The 19,317-nt window shown below is 54.9% G+C and overlaps 1 protein-coding gene across 2 annotated transcripts in view; it reads left to right on the forward strand.

Moving 5' to 3' along the window:
* Positions 1 to 19,317, forward strand: part of NRBP2 (nuclear receptor binding protein 2) — a 136,437-nt gene that overhangs the window by 57,921 nt on the left and 59,199 nt on the right. For both annotated transcript variants that reach the window (XM_083145021.1, XM_083145022.1), the window contains exons 7-8: positions 106 to 200; positions 3,454 to 3,477. In XM_083145021.1, the coding sequence (XP_083001147.1) occupies positions 106 to 200; positions 3,454 to 3,477 (119 nt within the window). The remainder of the gene's footprint in view (positions 1 to 105; positions 201 to 3,453; positions 3,478 to 19,317) is intronic.

The raw sequence follows: 19,317 nt of genomic DNA on the forward strand, positions 1-19,317 counted from the left end.
CACCATGTATATATATGAGGGAGACTGGTAATGCCATGTATATGTAAGGGTGGCACTGTAGCAGGGAAGGTCCATGTCTGAGTTGCATGTTCTGTGTCCCCCCAGCTACCTGCACTCATGTGATCCCGTGATCATACATGGAAATCTCACCAATGACACAATATTCATCCAGCACAACGGGCTCATCAAGATCGGCTCAGGTAAGAGGAGATGTCAGGCAGATCTCCCCCGGGGGTGGGGAGGTTACAGGACAGGGTGGGGGTTTATCCCCCCGGGGTGCACCCTCCTGACCTCAGGATAGCAGTAGTGTGAGCTTCCTGTCTGCGTGGGATCTGTACTCTGACAGGGGGAAGGGATGTGCCTTGTTCTGTCTGATATGGGGGTAACAGTGGAGCCCACTTTGTGACCACGGATATCTGCGCCTCTCCCGCTGCCCACACAAGCGCCACACCCTGGTTCCTGTAGCTGCCTCCTTCGGTGGGTCTCAGGTCCAATTAAAGGGTTAAACTAATACTAATTCCCCTTCCAGGCTGGCAGAAACGTCCCAGCTTATTGCACGAGAACGTACATCATGGCTGACCCGGGACCCTCTCATGTCGCTGCGCCATGTGAATGGGTAATCCAGGTCAATGTGACCCAGGACCCTCTCGTGTCGCTGCGCCATGTGAATGGGTCATCCGGGTCAATGTGACCCAGGACCCTCTGGTGTCGCTGCGCCATGTGAATGGGTAATCCAGGTCAATGTGACCCAGGACCCTCTGGTGTCGCTGCGCCATGTGAATGGGTCATCCGGGTCAATGTGACCCAGGACCCTCTCGTGTCGCTGCGCCATGTGAATGGGTAATCCGGGTCAATGTGACCCAGGACCCACTCGTGTCGCTGCGCCATGTGAATGGGTCATCCGGGTCAATGTGACCCAGGACCTGTTCACAGCCAGCAGTTGGAAATGATCTGCAATCGCTGACCAGGCAATAAGCCAGTCTGAAAGGGGGTCACCCAGGCGGCCTCTGGGGTGCACCCATGGACATAATCCCAGGTGTGACCCGGCTTTGTCATCTGATCGGGGTGAATTGCCGGCTGCTTTCTGACATGTGATGCAGGAATTTGCTGAGTCACCCAAACGAGGCAGCAAATTCCCGGGTGTCAGCTGGTCGTGGACACGGGAGCCTGACTCTGTTAGCAATATCTGCAGATGGACAAACCATGCTGCTCTGCAGGTGGGGCAGATGTAACAGGTGCAGAGGGAGTTACATTTGGGTGGAGTGTGCTCAAACGGAGATCTATATTGCAGTGTAAGAATATAGCAGCCAGTGTTTACCCTGCACAGAAACAAAATAACTCCCCCAAAGCTAACTCTCTCTGCACCTGTTACATCTGCCCCACCTGCAGCGCAGCATGGTTGTGATCACCGACTAGGGCCTGATTCAGACGTGTGCTGGCTGGTAATCTGTGTAGGATCTGGGAAGGATCGCTGTGAGCGCACATACTGGTCCTTATTCTGGTTGACTCACAAGGCTGCGAAAGTCCCCCAGATGCCGCCCGCACGCTCCCCCCCCTGAACCCCTGCAGGTATGTGAATGCATGACTTGTATAATCATCGCTTCGCAGCCTTGGGTGCGGGGGGGAAACCGTCCCATGGTCGGCCAATGATCTCTTCAGCACTCGCAGACCTGAGACATCTCTATGGTGACATCCGCTGACGCCAACTGCCCCACGTCATGGGGAATCACCATGGGAACGCCCATGAAACACTCAGGGTTCCCATAGTCAAATTCCCTGGCCGCCCCTCCCCCCGGAGTTCTGTGGTGCATGTGCATAAAAACCTACGCGCACTGTGAACACTCAGATTAGAATGAGAATAACCCCCACTGTGTGTAAGTGACACTCTGATTCCCAGTCCCCCGTGCAAACACGATTTGAATGAGAATAACCCCCACTGTGTGTAAGTTACACTCTGATTCCCAGTCCCCCGTGCGAACACGATTTGTATTAGAATAACCCCCACTGTGTATCAGTCACAGTGATTCCCAGTCCCCCGTGCGAACACGATTTGTATTAGAATAACCCCCCCTGTGTATCAGTCACACTCTGTTTCCCAGTCCCCCTGGAACACATGACCGACTCACTGCAGTGCTGCAGAGCCAGGTTTTCTGGAGCACAGGGCCCCAGATCTCCGTAGGGAACACGGCTTACATACTAATTCCACGGCTGCATTTCTTCGTGCGTCGTCTTGGGCTGCTGAGCGCTGCTGGCAATATAAACCTCCTGGATGTACTATATATAGCGGCCACCTCCAGCGCAGACAGCGTAAGAATGTCGGCCAGGACGTCGCTCTGTTCTCCCTGTGCTCTGTATGACGCATCAGCAAAGCTGCAGAGAATTCCAGGTTCCCAATGAAATGTTCCTGTTCTCTCGTTCTGTTCATCCGTAACTGTCGCATTCAGAAGAATGGGACAATAACAAGGATCCCGCTTAGCTGCAGGTTATCAGGATATACCCGTGGGGCAGCTGAGCCATCTCCTGTGCCCTGGTGATCTGGCCCAAAGCATAAGGTTCTGCGTCACCATTGCCATTGGGCACTATAGGACCCTGGATTCTGCCCCCCCCCCCCCCCCCTCACCCCCTGGACAATGACCCTGATGTAGATGTGGGTGTAGCCGCTGTCGCCTCTGCTGACACGGTAATGCCACAGGACGCTGCGCTAGGAATCTGTTCTATGACCGCAGGGCAAATTTGTTCTCAAAATGGGCAAAACCATGGTGCGCTGCAGAGGGGCAGATGTAACAGGTGCAGAGTGAGTTAGATGTGGGTGAGGTGTGTTCAAACTGAAAACTAAATTGCAGTGTAAGAATAAAGCAGCCAGTATTTATTTACCCTGCACAGAAACATATACCCAACCCCTAACTCTTTCTGCACATGTTACATCTGCCCCATCTGCAGTGCAGCATGAATTTGCCCATTTTGAGAACAAATTTGCACTGCCATCAAATCTGAATTGGGCCCTAATGTGCTAAGAGGCAGCACCGGATCACCTGTGACACCATTGGCCGGGTGCATATCTGGCCATGCTCCTCCCCTAAAGCAGCAGCAATCCGCCCCCTCACCGCCTCCATCTGTCAATCACTGATAGTTTGCAGCTTCTCCATCCGTGGTGAAGGATGAACAAGTCAGTTTCAATGAAAAAGATCAGGAAAATCTCATGTTGACTCTTTGACCTGTCGACGTTTTAGATGTCGATATTTTGACCATCTCTGCATTTTCACCATGTCGGCATAATCAATGTTGGTCAAAATACCGACACGTTCCACACACCATCGGTCATTGGTGGTCCGCGCTTTGGCCGTCGGGATTTGACTGTATGCGTTATATACATATGGCTGCTTGTACTACTGACTTTGTGTCTTTGTCTCTCTGTTCTGTTTCCGGTCTCTCCGCGGAACGATCACTCCTCAGTCTGGCACCGGGTGTTTGTGAACGGTAAGTCACATGTACATAGAATAACGGGGTAACAAGTGCCACCAACTACGTGGCTGTAACACACCGTCCCTGAGGTTCCGCATTCCACAGTTCATTAAATAAGTGTCCACCAAAAGTTGCAAAAAGTTCAGTAATGCCTCGTTCTCTCGCCATGACACTGTAAAGAGGGGGCATGACACGGGAACAGCCCCCAACGTGGCCACTTCTATGTGGCCACTTCCCCTTTTCTTGACTCCTCCCCTCACAGACATTGGTTTGCAAGACTGGGACATTTGGTAGAACTGTAAATGTGTGATGTGGGGAAAGGATGCATCCTATTGGCCGGAGGTGTGGATGATGGGAGACCGATATTAGCCGTGGTCTATCTGACGGCAAATGCAGCAGCCGTGGTTCTCTGTGGTGGCTGCTGCGCTCTGGTTTTGACCTATATTCCAATAGAAGCTTATGACTGCTATATTACAAATATTACTGGAAAGGGATCTTCAGGACCCCTCTCCTACAGCCTCCAGTGATGCATTTGCTGGCTGCAGAAAGATGGTTTCCAGCTCCTCACGGAGGGAGTTGTTATCAGGATCCCAGTAACAGCTTCATTTTATTTCGTCTTTTTTTCATATGAACAATCCTCATAAAAATAGTGTTAAATGGCCGCAGTGCTTGATGGTGCATTGTAGATATATGCTGCAATACAAGAGTGTTGTGCAGGTAGGCTTCATGCCCTATCCCAAGATGGCTGCCAAGTTCACTTTGTGTGTAGAATCACAAGGTGGGAGGCAGAAGTCCTGTCTAATAACTGCTACCAAGCTGTTCCAGCAGCCCTGCACATGTATCTGTTTGCAGAACACGCTCCACAGCTGGAGTCAGAGCTGTATGACATGCTACAAAACTCGGTCATTGGTGCGCATGTAACAGTGAGTACAGCTGTATGTGCTATCAGTTAGTCAGCAGCACTGGTTAAGTAACTGGTCTGTTCATGCTGTGAGGCATCCTCTGATGCGTACCTATATAACTGCAGTATCATCACCTGCACTGCCCGCACCTGCACTGCCCACACCTGCACTGCACACACCTGCACTGCCCACACCTGCACTGCACACACCAGCACTGCCCGCACCAGCACTGCCCGCACCTGCACTGCCCACACCAGCACTGCCCGCACCTGCACTGCCCACACCTGCACTGCCCGCACCTGCACTGCCCACACCTGCACTGCACACACCTGCACTGCCCGCACCTGCACTGCCCGCACCAGCACTGCCCACACCTGCACTGCACACACCTGCACTGCCCGCACCTGCACTGCACCTGCACTGCACGCACCAGCACTGCCCGCACCTGCACCGCACCTGCACTGCACCTGCACTGCCCGCACCTGCACTGCACACACACCTGCACTGCCCGCACCTGCACTGCCCGCACCTGCACTGCCCGCACCAGCCCTGCCCGCACCTGCACTGCACACACCTGCACTGCCCGCACCAGCACTGCCCACACCTACACTGCACACACCTGCACTGCCCGCACCTGCACTGCCCGCACCTGCACTGCCCGCACCTGCACTGCACCTGCACTGCACGCACCAGCACTGCCCGCACCTGCACTGCCCGCACCTGCACTGCACCGCCCGCACCTGCACTGCCCACACCTGCACTGCACACACACCTGCACTGCCCGCACCTGCACTGCCCGCACCTGCACTGCCCAAACCTGCACTGCCCGCACCTGCACTGCCCGCACCAGCACTGCACACACCAGCCCTGCCCGCACCTGCACTGCATGCACCAGCACTGCCCGCACCTGAACTGCCCGCACCTGCACTGCACACACACCTGCACTGCCCGCACCAGCACTGCCGACACCTGCACTGCACACACCTGCACTGCCCGCACCTGCACTGCCCGCACCTGCACTGCCCGCACCTGCACTGCCCGCACCTGCACTGCCCACACCTGCACTGCACACACACCTGCACTGCCCGCACCAGCACTGCCCGCACCTGCACTGCCCACACCTGCACTGCACACACCTGCACTGCCCGCACCAGCACTGCCCGCACCTGCACTGCCCGCACCTGCACTGCCCACACCTGCACTGCCCGCACCTGCACTGCCCACACCTGCACTGCACACACCAGCCCTGCCCGCACCTGCACTGCACCTGCACTGCCCGCACCTGCACTGCCCGCACCTGCACTGCCCACACCTGCACTGCACACACCAGCACTGCCCACACCTGCACTGCACACACCAGCACTGCCCGCACCTGCACTGCACACACCAGCACTGCCCGCACCTGCACTGCCCGCACCTGCACTACCCGCACCTGCACTGCCCACACCTGCACTGCACACACCTGCACTGCACACACCTGCACTGCCCGCACCTGCACTGCCCTCACCTGCACTGCCCGCACCTGCACTGCCCGCACCTGCACTGCCCGCACCAGCACTGCCCGCACCTGCACTGCCCGCACCAGCACTGCCCGCACCTGCACTGCCCGCACCAGCACTGCCCGCACCTGCACTGCCCGCACCAGCACTGCCCGCACCTGCACTGCCCGCACCTGCACTGCCCGCACCTGCACTGCACACACAGTGATAAAAAGGACACTAAACCATTCACTGCTTCTCTGGACACACATGTATAGTAATGCGCACACTGCCATATAAACCTCTACTTATTTACTTAGCACCTTCTAGACCAGGCATGCCCAAAGTCAGGCCCGGGGGCCAATTGCGGCCCGCAGCCTCCAGCTGGAAGCGGGCAGAGCATCAGATGTGGGAAGCACAGGACACTAAAGGTGGGGCCCCGGTGAGCGCGCCTTTACCTTGCTGTCTGCTGCAGTGAGGAGGTGCCGGCCGCCACAGTCAGATGTGTTTGGTGTCCTACCCCTGCTGCTGCAATCGTAGATCACCCTACTCCACAATCACAGTGACAGCAGTGTGCGGGGAGGGGGGCAGCAAGGGGGAAGCTTGCGCCCATAACATGCAGAGTGGAGGAGGGTGGCAGCGGGAGCCCAAGCATCTCCTGTCCTTGCAGTGCCTGCTTTGCCTTTCCGTCCTCTGGCTCACACAAGGGGCTGGGAAACATACAGAGAAGGGAGGGGGCAGAGTGGGGGACATACAATGAATGGAGGCAGTGATGGCCATTCAGAGAAGGAGGAGCAGGCGCAGGCTGGGGGACATACAGTGAATGGGGGCAGAGTGGGGTACATAGTGGAGGCACTGATGGACATTAAGAGAAGGGGGCAGGATGTGGGACAGGGTGAATGGGTGCAGAGTGGGGAACATACAGTGAATGGGGGACATACAGTGAAGGAGGGGCAGGCTGGGGGACATACAGTGAATGGGGGCAGGCTGGGGGAAATACAGAGAAGGGGAAGGCTGGGGAACATAGTGAATGGGGGCAGAGTGGGGGACCATTCTGATGTGATTAATGCTTCTAAGAATGTCAGGCTGAATGGTCGGCCCCCCACATTTTCACCTCACCAAATCTGGCCCTCGTCCCAAAAAGTTTGGACACCCCTGTTCTAGAAGATAAAAGATAGCATAAGATCGGTTACCCATAGCAACATCACATGTGAAGCAGAACTCCCATCTTTGTAAATTTCCACCAGACTCACTGTTCCTAAACCCTTTCTGCAGCACTTCAGATTTTTCCTGTAGAAAAGAAGGTTAATGGTTAAGAAAGATGGATTAGTAAGAATTAGAGGATAAATCCCTTCTATCTGGGCTTAGAGGCGACTGGAGAGGACGGCGTCAGCAGAATACAGTCAGGTATCAGAAAATGGCGGGTATCAGAGACCTAATGATAACTATAACGTATCGCACGTACGGCGCTAGACGCAGGCAGCGATGCGGAGGGATCAGGCGGGAGAGGACGGCGAGAGCAGAATACGGTCAGGTATCAGAGAATGGCGGGTATCAGAGACCTAATGATAACTATAACGTATCGCACGTACGGCGCTAGACGCAGGCAGCGATGCAGAGGGATCAGGGGGAGAGGACGGCGAGAGCAGAATACGGTCAGGTATCAGAGAATGGCGGGTATCAGAGACCTAATGATAACTATAACGTATCGCACGTACGGCGCTAGACGCAGGCAGCGATGCGGAGGGATCAGGCGGGAGAGGATGGCGAAAGCAGAATACGGTCAGGTATCAGAGAATGGCGGGTATCAGAGACCTAATGATAACTATAACGTATCCCACGTACGGTGCTAGACGCAGGCAGCGATGCGAAGGGATCAGGGGGAGAGGACGGCGAGAGCGGAATACGGTCAGGTATCAGAGAATGGCGGGTATCAGAGACCTAATGATAACTATAACGTATCCCACGTACGGCGCTAGACGCAGGCAGCGACACGGAGGGATCAGGTGGGAGAGTACGGCGAGAGCAGAATACTGTCAGGTATCAGAGAATGGCGGGTATCAGAGACCTAATGATTACAATAACGTATCCCACGTATGGCGCTAGACGTAGGCAGCGATGCGGAGGGATCAGGGGGAGAGGACGGCGAGAGCAGAATACGGTCAGGTATCAGAGAATGGCGGGTATCAGAGACCTAATGATAACTATAACGTATCCCACGTACGGCGCTAGACGCAGGCAGCGATGCGGAGGGATCAGGCGGGAGAGGACGGCGAGAGCAGAATACGGTCAGGTATCAGAGAATGGCGGGTATCAGAGACCTGATGATTACTATAACGTATCCCACGTACGGTGCTAGACGCAGGCAGCGATGCAGAGGGATCAGGCAGGAGAGGACGGCGAGAGCAGAATACGGTCAGGTATCAGAGAATGGCGGGTATCAGAGACCTAATGATAACTATAACGTATCCCACGTACGGTGCTAGACGCAGGCAGCGATGCGGAGGGATCAGGCGGGAGAGGACGGCGAGAGCAGAATACGGTCAGGTATCAGAAAATGGCGGGTATCAGAGACCTAATGATAACTATAACGTATCCCACGTACGGCGCTAGACGCAGGCAGCGATGCGGAGGGATCAGGTGGGAGAGGACGGCGAGAGCGGAATACGGTCAGGTATCAGAGAATGGCGGGTATCAGAGACCTGATGATTACTGTAACGTATCCCACGTACGGTGCTAGACGCAGGCAGCGATGCAGAGGGATCAGGCGGGAGAGGACGGCGAGAGCAGAATACGGTCAGGTATCAGAGAATGGCGGGTATCAGAGACCTGATGATTACTATAACGTATCGCACGTACGGCGCTAGACGCAGGCAGCGATGCGGAGGGATCAGGGGGAGAGGACGGCGAGAGCAGAATACGGTCAGGTATCAGAGAATGGCGGGTATCAGAGACCTAATGATAACTATAACGTATCCCACGTACGGTGCTAGACGCAGGCAGCGATGCAGAGGGATCAGGGGGAGAGGACGGCGAGAGCAGAATACGGTCAGGTATCAGAGAATGGCGGGTATCAGAGACCTAATGATAACTATAACGTATCCCACGTACGGCGCTAGACGCAGGCAGCGATGCAGAGGGATCAGGCGGGAGAGGACGGCGAGAGCAGAATACGGTCAGGTATCAGAGAATGGCGGGTATCAGAGACCTAATGATAACTATAACGTATCCCACGTATGGTGCTAGACGCAGGCAGCGATGCGGAGGGATCAGGGGGAGAGGACGGCGAGAGCAGAATACGGTCAGGTATCAGAGAATGGCGGGTATCAGAGACCTGATGATAACTATAACGTATCCCACGTACGGCGCTAGACGCAGGCAGCGATGCAGAGGGATCAGGCGGGAGAGGACGGCGAGAGCAGAATACGGTCAGGTATCAGAGAATGGCGGGTATCAGAGACCTGATGATTACTATAACGTATCGCACGTACGGCGCTAGACGCAGGCAGCGATGCGGAGGGATCAGGGGGAGAGGACGGCGAGAGCGGAATACGGTCAGGTATCAGAGAATGGCGGGTATCAGAGACCTAATGATTACTATAACGTATCCCACGTACGGTGCTAGACGCAGGCAGCGATGCAGAGGGATCAGGCGGGAGAGGACGGCGAGAGCGGAATACGGTCAGGTATCAGAGAATGGCGGGTATCAGAGACCTAATGATAACTATAACGTATCCCACGTATGGTGCTAGACGCAGGCAGCGATGCAGAGGGATCAGGGGGAGAGGACGGCGAGAGCAGAATACGGTCAGGTATCAGAGAATGGCGGGTATCAGAGACCTAATGATTACTATAACGTATCCCACGTATGGTGCTAGACGCAGGCAGCGATGCGGAGGGATCAGGCGGGAGAGGACGGCGAGAGCAGAATACGGTCAGGTATCAGAGAATGGCGGGTATCAGAGACCTAATGATTACTATAACGTATCCCACGTATGGCGCTAGACGCAGGCAGCGATGCGGAGGGATCAGGGGGAGAGGACGGCGAGAGCGGAATACGGTCAGGTATCAGAGAATGGCGGGTATCAGAGACCTAATGATAACTATAACGTATCCCACGTACGGTGCTAGACGCAGGCAGCGATGCAGAGGGATCAGGCAGGAGAGGACGGCGAGAGCAGAATACGGTCAGATATCAGAGAATGGCGGGTATCAGAGACCTAATGATTACTATAACGTATCCCACGTATGGCGCTAGACGCAGGCAGCGATGCAGAGGGATCAGGCAGGAGAGGACGGCGAGAGCGGAATACGGTCAGGTATCAGAGAATGGCGGGTATCAGAGACCTAATGATAACTATAACGTATCCCACGTATGGTGCTAGACGCAGGCAGCGATGCGGAGGGATCAGGCGGGAGAGGACGGCGAGAGCAGAATACGGTCAGGTATCAGAGAATGGCGGGTATCAGAGACCTAATGATAACTATAACGTATCCCACGTATGGTGCTAGACGCAGGCAGCGATGCGGAGGGATCATGGGGAGAGGACGGCGAGAGCAGAATACGGTCAGGTATCAGAGAATGGCGGGTATCAGAGACCTAATGATAACTATAACGTATCCCACGTACGGTGCTAGACGCAGGCAGCGATGCAGAGGGATCAGGCGGGAGAGGACGGCGAGAGCAGAATACGGTCAGGTATCAGAGAATGGCGGGTATCAGAGACCTGATGATTACTATAACGTATCGCACGTACGGCGCTAGACGCAGGCAGCGATGCGGAGGGATCAGGCGGGAGAGGACGGCGAGAGCAGAATACGGTCAGGTATCAGAGAATGGCGGGTATCAGAGACCTAATGATTACTATAACGTATCCCACGTACGGTGCTAGACGCAGGCAGCGATGCAGAGGGATCAGGGGGAGAGGACGGCGAGAGCAGAATACGGTCAGGTATCAGAGAATGGCGGGTATCAGAGACCTAATGATTACTATAACGTATCCCACGTACGGTGCTAGACGCAGGCAGCGATGCAGAGGGATCAGGGGGAGAGGACGGCGAGAGCAGAATACGGTCAGGTATCAGAGAATGGCGGGTATCAGAGACCTAATGATAACTATAACGTATCCCACGTATGGTGCTAGACGCAGGCAGCGATGCGGAGGGATCATGGGGAGAGGACGGCGAGAGCAGAATACGGTCAGGTATCAGAGAATGGCGGGTATCAGAGACCTAATGATAACTATAACGTATCGCACGTACGGCGCTAGACGCAGGCAGCGATGCGGAGGGATCAGGCGGGAGAGGACGGCGAGAGCAGAATACGGTCAGGTATCAGAGAATGGCGGGTATCAGAGACCTAATGATTACTATAACGTATCCCACGTACGGTGCTAGACGCAGGCAGCGATGCGGAGGGATCAGGGGGAGAGGACGGCGAGAGCAGAATACGGTCAGGTATCAGAGAATGGCGGGTATCAGAGACCTAATGATTACTATAACGTATCCCACGTATGGCGCTAGACGCAGGCAGCGATGCAGAGGGATCAGGCGGGAGAGGACGGCGAGAGCAGAATACGGTCAGGTATCAGAGAATGGTGGGTATCAGAGACCTAATGATAACTATAACGTATCCCACGTATGGTGCTAGACGCAGGCAGCGATGCGGAGGGATCAGGGGGAGAGGACGGCGAGAGCAGAATACGGTCAGGTATCAGAGAATGGCGGGTATCAGAGACCTAATGATAACTATAACGTATCGCACGTACGGCGCTAGACGCAGGCAGCGATGCGGAGGGATCAGGCGGGAGAGGATGGCGAAAGCAGAATACGGTCAGGTATCAGAGAATGGCGGGTATCAGAGACCTAATGATAACTATAACGTATCCCACGTACGGTGCTAGACGCAGGCAGCGATGCGAAGGGATCAGGGGGAGAGGACGGCGAGAGCGGAATACGGTCAGGTATCAGAGAATGGCGGGTATCAGAGACCTAATGATAACTATAACGTATCCCACGTACGGCGCTAGACGCAGGCAGCGACACGGAGGGATCAGGTGGGAGAGTACGGCGAGAGCAGAATACTGTCAGGTATCAGAGAATGGCGGGTATCAGAGACCTAATGATTACAATAACGTATCCCACGTATGGCGCTAGACGTAGGCAGCGATGCGGAGGGATCAGGGGGAGAGGACGGCGAGAGCAGAATACGGTCAGGTATCAGAGAATGGCGGGTATCAGAGACCTAATGATAACTATAACGTATCCCACGTACGGCGCTAGACGCAGGCAGCGATGCGGAGGGATCAGGCGGGAGAGGACGGCGAGAGCAGAATACGGTCAGGTATCAGAGAATGGCGGGTATCAGAGACCTGATGATTACTATAACGTATCCCACGTACGGTGCTAGACGCAGGCAGCGATGCAGAGGGATCAGGCAGGAGAGGACGGCGAGAGCAGAATACGGTCAGGTATCAGAGAATGGCGGGTATCAGAGACCTAATGATAACTATAACGTATCCCACGTACGGTGCTAGACGCAGGCAGCGATGCGGAGGGATCAGGCGGGAGAGGACGGCGAGAGCAGAATACGGTCAGGTATCAGAAAATGGCGGGTATCAGAGACCTAATGATAACTATAACGTATCCCACGTACGGCGCTAGACGCAGGCAGCGATGCGGAGGGATCAGGTGGGAGAGGACGGCGAGAGCGGAATACGGTCAGGTATCAGAGAATGGCGGGTATCAGAGACCTGATGATTACTGTAACGTATCCCACGTACGGTGCTAGACGCAGGCAGCGATGCAGAGGGATCAGGCGGGAGAGGACGGCGAGAGCAGAATACGGTCAGGTATCAGAGAATGGCGGGTATCAGAGACCTGATGATTACTATAACGTATCGCACGTACGGCGCTAGACGCAGGCAGCGATGCGGAGGGATCAGGGGGAGAGGACGGCGAGAGCAGAATACGGTCAGGTATCAGAGAATGGCGGGTATCAGAGACCTAATGATAACTATAACGTATCCCACGTACGGTGCTAGACGCAGGCAGCGATGCAGAGGGATCAGGGGGAGAGGACGGCGAGAGCAGAATACGGTCAGGTATCAGAGAATGGCGGGTATCAGAGACCTAATGATAACTATAACGTATCCCACGTACGGCGCTAGACGCAGGCAGCGATGCAGAGGGATCAGGCGGGAGAGGACGGCGAGAGCAGAATACGGTCAGGTATCAGAGAATGGCGGGTATCAGAGACCTAATGATAACTATAACGTATCCCACGTATGGTGCTAGACGCAGGCAGCGATGCGGAGGGATCAGGGGGAGAGGACGGCGAGAGCAGAATACGGTCAGGTATCAGAGAATGGCGGGTATCAGAGACCTGATGATAACTATAACGTATCCCACGTACGGCGCTAGACGCAGGCAGCGATGCAGAGGGATCAGGCGGGAGAGGACGGCGAGAGCAGAATACGGTCAGGTATCAGAGAATGGCGGGTATCAGAGACCTGATGATTACTATAACGTATCGCACGTACGGCGCTAGACGCAGGCAGCGATGCGGAGGGATCAGGGGGAGAGGACGGCGAGAGCGGAATACGGTCAGGTATCAGAGAATGGCGGGTATCAGAGACCTAATGATTACTATAACGTATCCCACGTACGGTGCTAGACGCAGGCAGCGATGCAGAGGGATCAGGCGGGAGAGGACGGCGAGAGCGGAATACGGTCAGGTATCAGAGAATGGCGGGTATCAGAGACCTAATGATAACTATAACGTATCCCACGTATGGTGCTAGACGCAGGCAGCGATGCAGAGGGATCAGGGGGAGAGGACGGCGAGAGCAGAATACGGTCAGGTATCAGAGAATGGCGGGTATCAGAGACCTAATGATTACTATAACGTATCCCACGTATGGTGCTAGACGCAGGCAGCGATGCGGAGGGATCAGGCGGGAGAGGACGGCGAGAGCAGAATACGGTCAGGTATCAGAGAATGGCGGGTATCAGAGACCTAATGATTACTATAACGTATCCCACGTATGGCGCTAGACGCAGGCAGCGATGCGGAGGGATCAGGGGGAGAGGACGGCGAGAGCGGAATACGGTCAGGTATCAGAGAATGGCGGGTATCAGAGACCTAATGATAACTATAACGTATCCCACGTACGGTGCTAGACGCAGGCAGCGATGCAGAGGGATCAGGCAGGAGAGGACGGCGAGAGCAGAATACGGTCAGATATCAGAGAATGGCGGGTATCAGAGACCTAATGATTACTATAACGTATCCCACGTATGGCGCTAGACGCAGGCAGCGATGCAGAGGGATCAGGCAGGAGAGGACGGCGAGAGCGGAATACGGTCAGGTATCAGAGAATGGCGGGTATCAGAGACCTAATGATAACTATAACGTATCCCACGTATGGTGCTAGACGCAGGCAGCGATGCGGAGGGATCAGGCGGGAGAGGACGGCGAGAGCAGAATACGGTCAGGTATCAGAGAATGGCGGGTATCAGAGACCTAATGATAACTATAACGTATCCCACGTATGGTGCTAGACGCAGGCAGCGATGCGGAGGGATCATGGGGAGAGGACGGCGAGAGCAGAATACGGTCAGGTATCAGAGAATGGCGGGTATCAGAGACCTAATGATAACTATAACGTATCCCACGTACGGTGCTAGACGCAGGCAGCGATGCAGAGGGATCAGGCGGGAGAGGACGGCGAGAGCAGAATACGGTCAGGTATCAGAGAATGGCGGGTATCAGAGACCTGATGATTACTATAACGTATCGCACGTACGGCGCTAGACGCAGGCAGCGATGCGGAGGGATCAGGCGGGAGAGGACGGCGAGAGCAGAATACGGTCAGGTATCAGAGAATGGCGGGTATCAGAGACCTAATGATTACTATAACGTATCCCACGTACGGTGCTAGACGCAGGCAGCGATGCAGAGGGATCAGGGGGAGAGGACGGCGAGAGCAGAATACGGTCAGGTATCAGAGAATGGCGGGTATCAGAGACCTAATGATTACTATAACGTATCCCACGTACGGTGCTAGACGCAGGCAGCGATGCAGAGGGATCAGGGGGAGAGGACGGCGAGAGCAGAATACGGTCAGGTATCAGAGAATGGCGGGTATCAGAGACCTAATGATAACTATAACGTATCCCACGTATGGTGCTAGACGCAGGCAGCGATGCGGAGGGATCATGGGGAGAGGACGGCGAGAGCAGAATACGGTCAGGTATCAGAGAATGGCGGGTATCAGAGACCTAATGATAACTATAACGTATCGCACGTACGGCGCTAGACGCAGGCAGCGATGCGGAGGGATCAGGCGGGAGAGGACGGCGAGAGCAGAATACGGTCAGGTATCAGAGAATGGCGGGTATCAGAGACCTAATGATTACTATAACGTATCCCACGTACGGTGCTAGACGCAGGCAGCGATGCGGAGGGATCAGGGGGAGAGGACGGCGAGAGCAGAATACGGTCAGGTATCAGAGAATGGCGGGTATCAGAGACCTAATGATTACTATAACGTATCCCACGTATGGCGCTAGACGCAGGCAGCGATGCAGAGGGATCAGGCGGGAGAGGACGGCGAGAGCAGAATACGGTCAGGTATCAGAGAATGGTGGGTATCAGAGACCTAATGATAACTATAACGTATCCCACGTATGGTGCTAGACGCAGGCAGCGATGCGGAGGGATCATGGGGAGAGGACGGCGAGAGCAGAATACGGTCAGGTATCAGAGAATGGCGGGTATCAGAGACCTAATGATAACTATAACGTATCCCACGTACGGTGCTAGACGCAGGCAGCGATGTGGAGGGATCAGGCGGGAGAGGACGGCGAGAGCGGAATACAGTCAGGTATCAGAGAATGGCGGGTATCAGAGACCTAATGATAACTATAACGTATCCCACGTATGGCGCTAGACGCAGGCAGCGATGCAGAGGGATCAGGCGGGAGAGGACGGCGAGAGCGGAATACAGTCAGGTATCAGAGAATGCCGGGTATCAGAGACCTGATGATAACTATAACGTATCCCACGTATGGTGCTAGACGTAGGCAGCGATGCGGAGGGATCAGGCGGGAGAGGACGGCGAGAGCAGAATACGGTCAGGTATCAGAGAATGGCGGGTATCAGAGACCTAATGATAACTATAACGTATCGCACGTACGGCGCTAGACGCAGGCAGCGATGCGGAGGGATCAGGGGGAGAGGACGGCGAGAGCAGAATACGGTCAGGTATCAGAGAATGGCGGGTATCAGAGACCTAATGATTACTATAACGTATCCCACGTACGGTGCTAGACGCAGGCAGCGATGCAGAGGGATCAGGGGGAGAGGACGGCGAGAGCAGAATACGGTCAGGTATCAGAGAATGGCGGGTATCAGAGACCTGATGATTACTATAAAGTATCGCACGTACGGCGCTAGACGCAGGCAGCGATGCGGAGGGATCAGGGGGAGAGGACGGCGAGAGCAGAATACGGTCAGGTATCAGAGAATGGCGGGTATCAGAGACCTAATGATAACTATAACGTATCCCACGTACGGTGCTAGACGCAGGCAGCGATGCGGAGGGATCAGGCGGGAGAGGACGGCGAGAGCAGAATACGGTCAGGTATCAGAGAATGGCGGGTATCAGAGACCTGATGATTACTATAACGTATCCCACTTATGGTGCTAGACGCAGGCAGCGATGCGGAGGGATCAGGCGGGAGAGGACGGCGAGAGCAGAATACGGTCAGGTATCAGAGAATGGCGGGTATCAGAGACCTAATGATAACTATAACGTATCCCACGTATGGCGCTAGACGCAGGCAGCGATGCAGAGGGATCAGGGGGAGAGGACGGCGAGAGCAGAATACGGTCAGGTTTCAGAGAATGGCGGGTATCAGAGACCTAATGATTACTAAAACGTATCCCACGTATGGCGCTAGACGTAGGCAGCGATGCGGAGGGATCAGGCGGGAGAGGACGGCGAGAGCGGAATACGGTCAGGTATCAGAGAATGGCGGGTATCAGAGACCTAATGATTACTATAACGTATCCCACGTACGGCGCTAGACGCAGGCAGCGATGCAGAGGGATCAGGCGGGAGAGGACGGCGAGAGCAGAATACGGTCAGGTATCAGAGAATGGCGGGTATCAGAGACCTAATGATTACTAAAACGTATCCCACGTATGGTGCTAGACGCAGGCAGCGATGCAGAGGGATCAGGCGGGAGAGGACGGCGAGAGCAGAATACAGTCAGGTATCAGAGAATGGCGGGTATCAGAGACCTAATGATAACTATAACGTATCCCACGTACGGCGCTAGACGCAGGCAGCGATGCGGAGGGATCAGGGGGAGAGGACGGCGAGAGCAGAATACGGTCAGGTATCAGAGAATGGCGGGTATCAGAGACCTAATGATAACTATAACGTATCCCACGTATGGTGCTAGACGCAGGCAGCGATGCAGAGGGATCAGGGGGAGAGGACGGCGAGAGCAGAATACGGTCAGGTATCAGAGAATGGCGGGTATCAGAGACCTAATGATTACTATAACGTATCCCACGTACGGTGCTAGACGCAGGCAGCGATGCAGAGGGATCAGGGGGAGAGGACGGCGAGAGCAGAATACGGTCAGGTATCAGAGAATGGCGGGTATCAGAGACCTAATGATTACTATAACGTATCCCACGTACGGTGCTAGACGCAGGCAGCGATGCAGAGGGATCAGGGGGAGAGGACGGCGAGAGCAGAATACGGTCAGGTATCAGAGAATGGCGGGTATCAGAGACCTGATGATAACTATAATGTATCCCACGTATGGTGCTAGACGCAGGCAGCGATGCAGAGGGATCAGGGGGAGAGGACGGCGAGAGCGGAATACGGTCAGGTATCAGAGAATGACGGGTATCAGAGACCTAATGATTACTATAACGTATCCCACGTACGGTGCTAGACGCAGGCAGCGATGCAGAGGGATCAGGGGGAGAGGACGGCGAGAGCAGAATACGGTCAGGTATCAGAGAATGGCGGGTATCAGAGACCTAATGATAACTATAACGTATCCCACGTACGGTGCTAGACGCAGGCAGCGATGCAGAGGGATCAGGGGGAGAGGACGGCGAGAGCAGAATACAGTCAGGTATCAGAGAATGGCGGGTATCAGAGACCTAATGATAACTATAACGTATCCCACGTATGGTGCTAGACGCAGGCAGCGATGCGGAGGGATCAGGGGGAGAGGACGGCGAGAGCAGAATACAGTCAGGTATCAGAGAATGGCGGGTATCAGAGACCTAATGATAACTATAATGTATCCCACGTATGGTGCTAGACGCAGGCAGCGATGCGGAGGGATCAGGCGGGAGAGGACGGCGAGAGCAGAATACGGTCAGGTATCAGAGAATGGCGGGTATCAGAGACCTAATGATTACTAAAACGTATCCCACGTATGGCGCTAGACGTAGGCAGCGATGCAGAGGGATCAGGCAGGAGAGGACGGCGAGAGCAGAATACGGTCAGGTATCAGAGAATGGCGGGTATCAGAGACCTAATGATTACTATAACGTATCCCACGTACGGCGCTAGACGCAGGCAGCGATGCAGAGGGATCAGGCGGGAGAGGACGGCGAGAGCAGAATACGGTCAGGTATCAGAGAATGGCGGGTATCAGAGACCTAATGATTACTAAAACGTATCCCACGTATGGTGCTAGACGCAGGCAGCGATGCAGAGGGATCAGGCGGGAGAGGACGGCGAGAGCAGAATACGGTCAGGTATCAGAGAATGGCGGGTATCAGAGACCTAATGATAACTATAACGTATCCCACGTACGGTGCTAGACGCAGGCAGCGATGCAGAGGGATCAGGCGGGAGAGGACGGCGAGAGCGGAATACGGTCAGGTATCAGAGAATGGCGGGTATCAGAGACCTAATGATAACTATAACATATCCCACGTATGGTGCTAGACGCAGGCAGCGATGCGGAGGGATCAGGCGGGAGAGGACGGCGAGAGCAGAATACGGTCAGATATCAGAGAATGGCGGGTATCAGAGACCTAATGATAACTATAACGTATCCCACGTATGGTGCTAGACGCAGGCAGCGATGCAGAGGGATCAGGGGGAGAGGACGGCGAGAGCAGAATACGGTCAGGTATCAGAGAATGGCGGGTATCAGAGACCTAATGATAACTATAACGTATCCCACGTATGGTGCTAGACGCAGGCAGCGATGCAGAGGGATCAGGGGGAGAGGACGGCGAGAGCAGAATACTGTCAGGTATCAGAGAATGGCGGGTATCAGAGACCTAATGATAACTATAACGTATCCCACGTACGGTGCTAGACGCAGGCAGCGATGCAGAGGGATCAGGCGGGAGAGGACGGCGAGAGCGGAATACGGTCAGGTATCAGAGAATGGCGGGTATCAGAGACCTAATGATAACTATAACG

The sequence above is a fragment of the Crinia signifera genome, chromosome 5 (genome assembly GCF_055691185.1).
Source record: "Crinia signifera chromosome 5, ASM5569118v1, whole genome shotgun sequence".
In the NCBI taxonomy this organism is placed as follows: domain Eukaryota; kingdom Metazoa; phylum Chordata; class Amphibia; order Anura; family Myobatrachidae; genus Crinia; species Crinia signifera.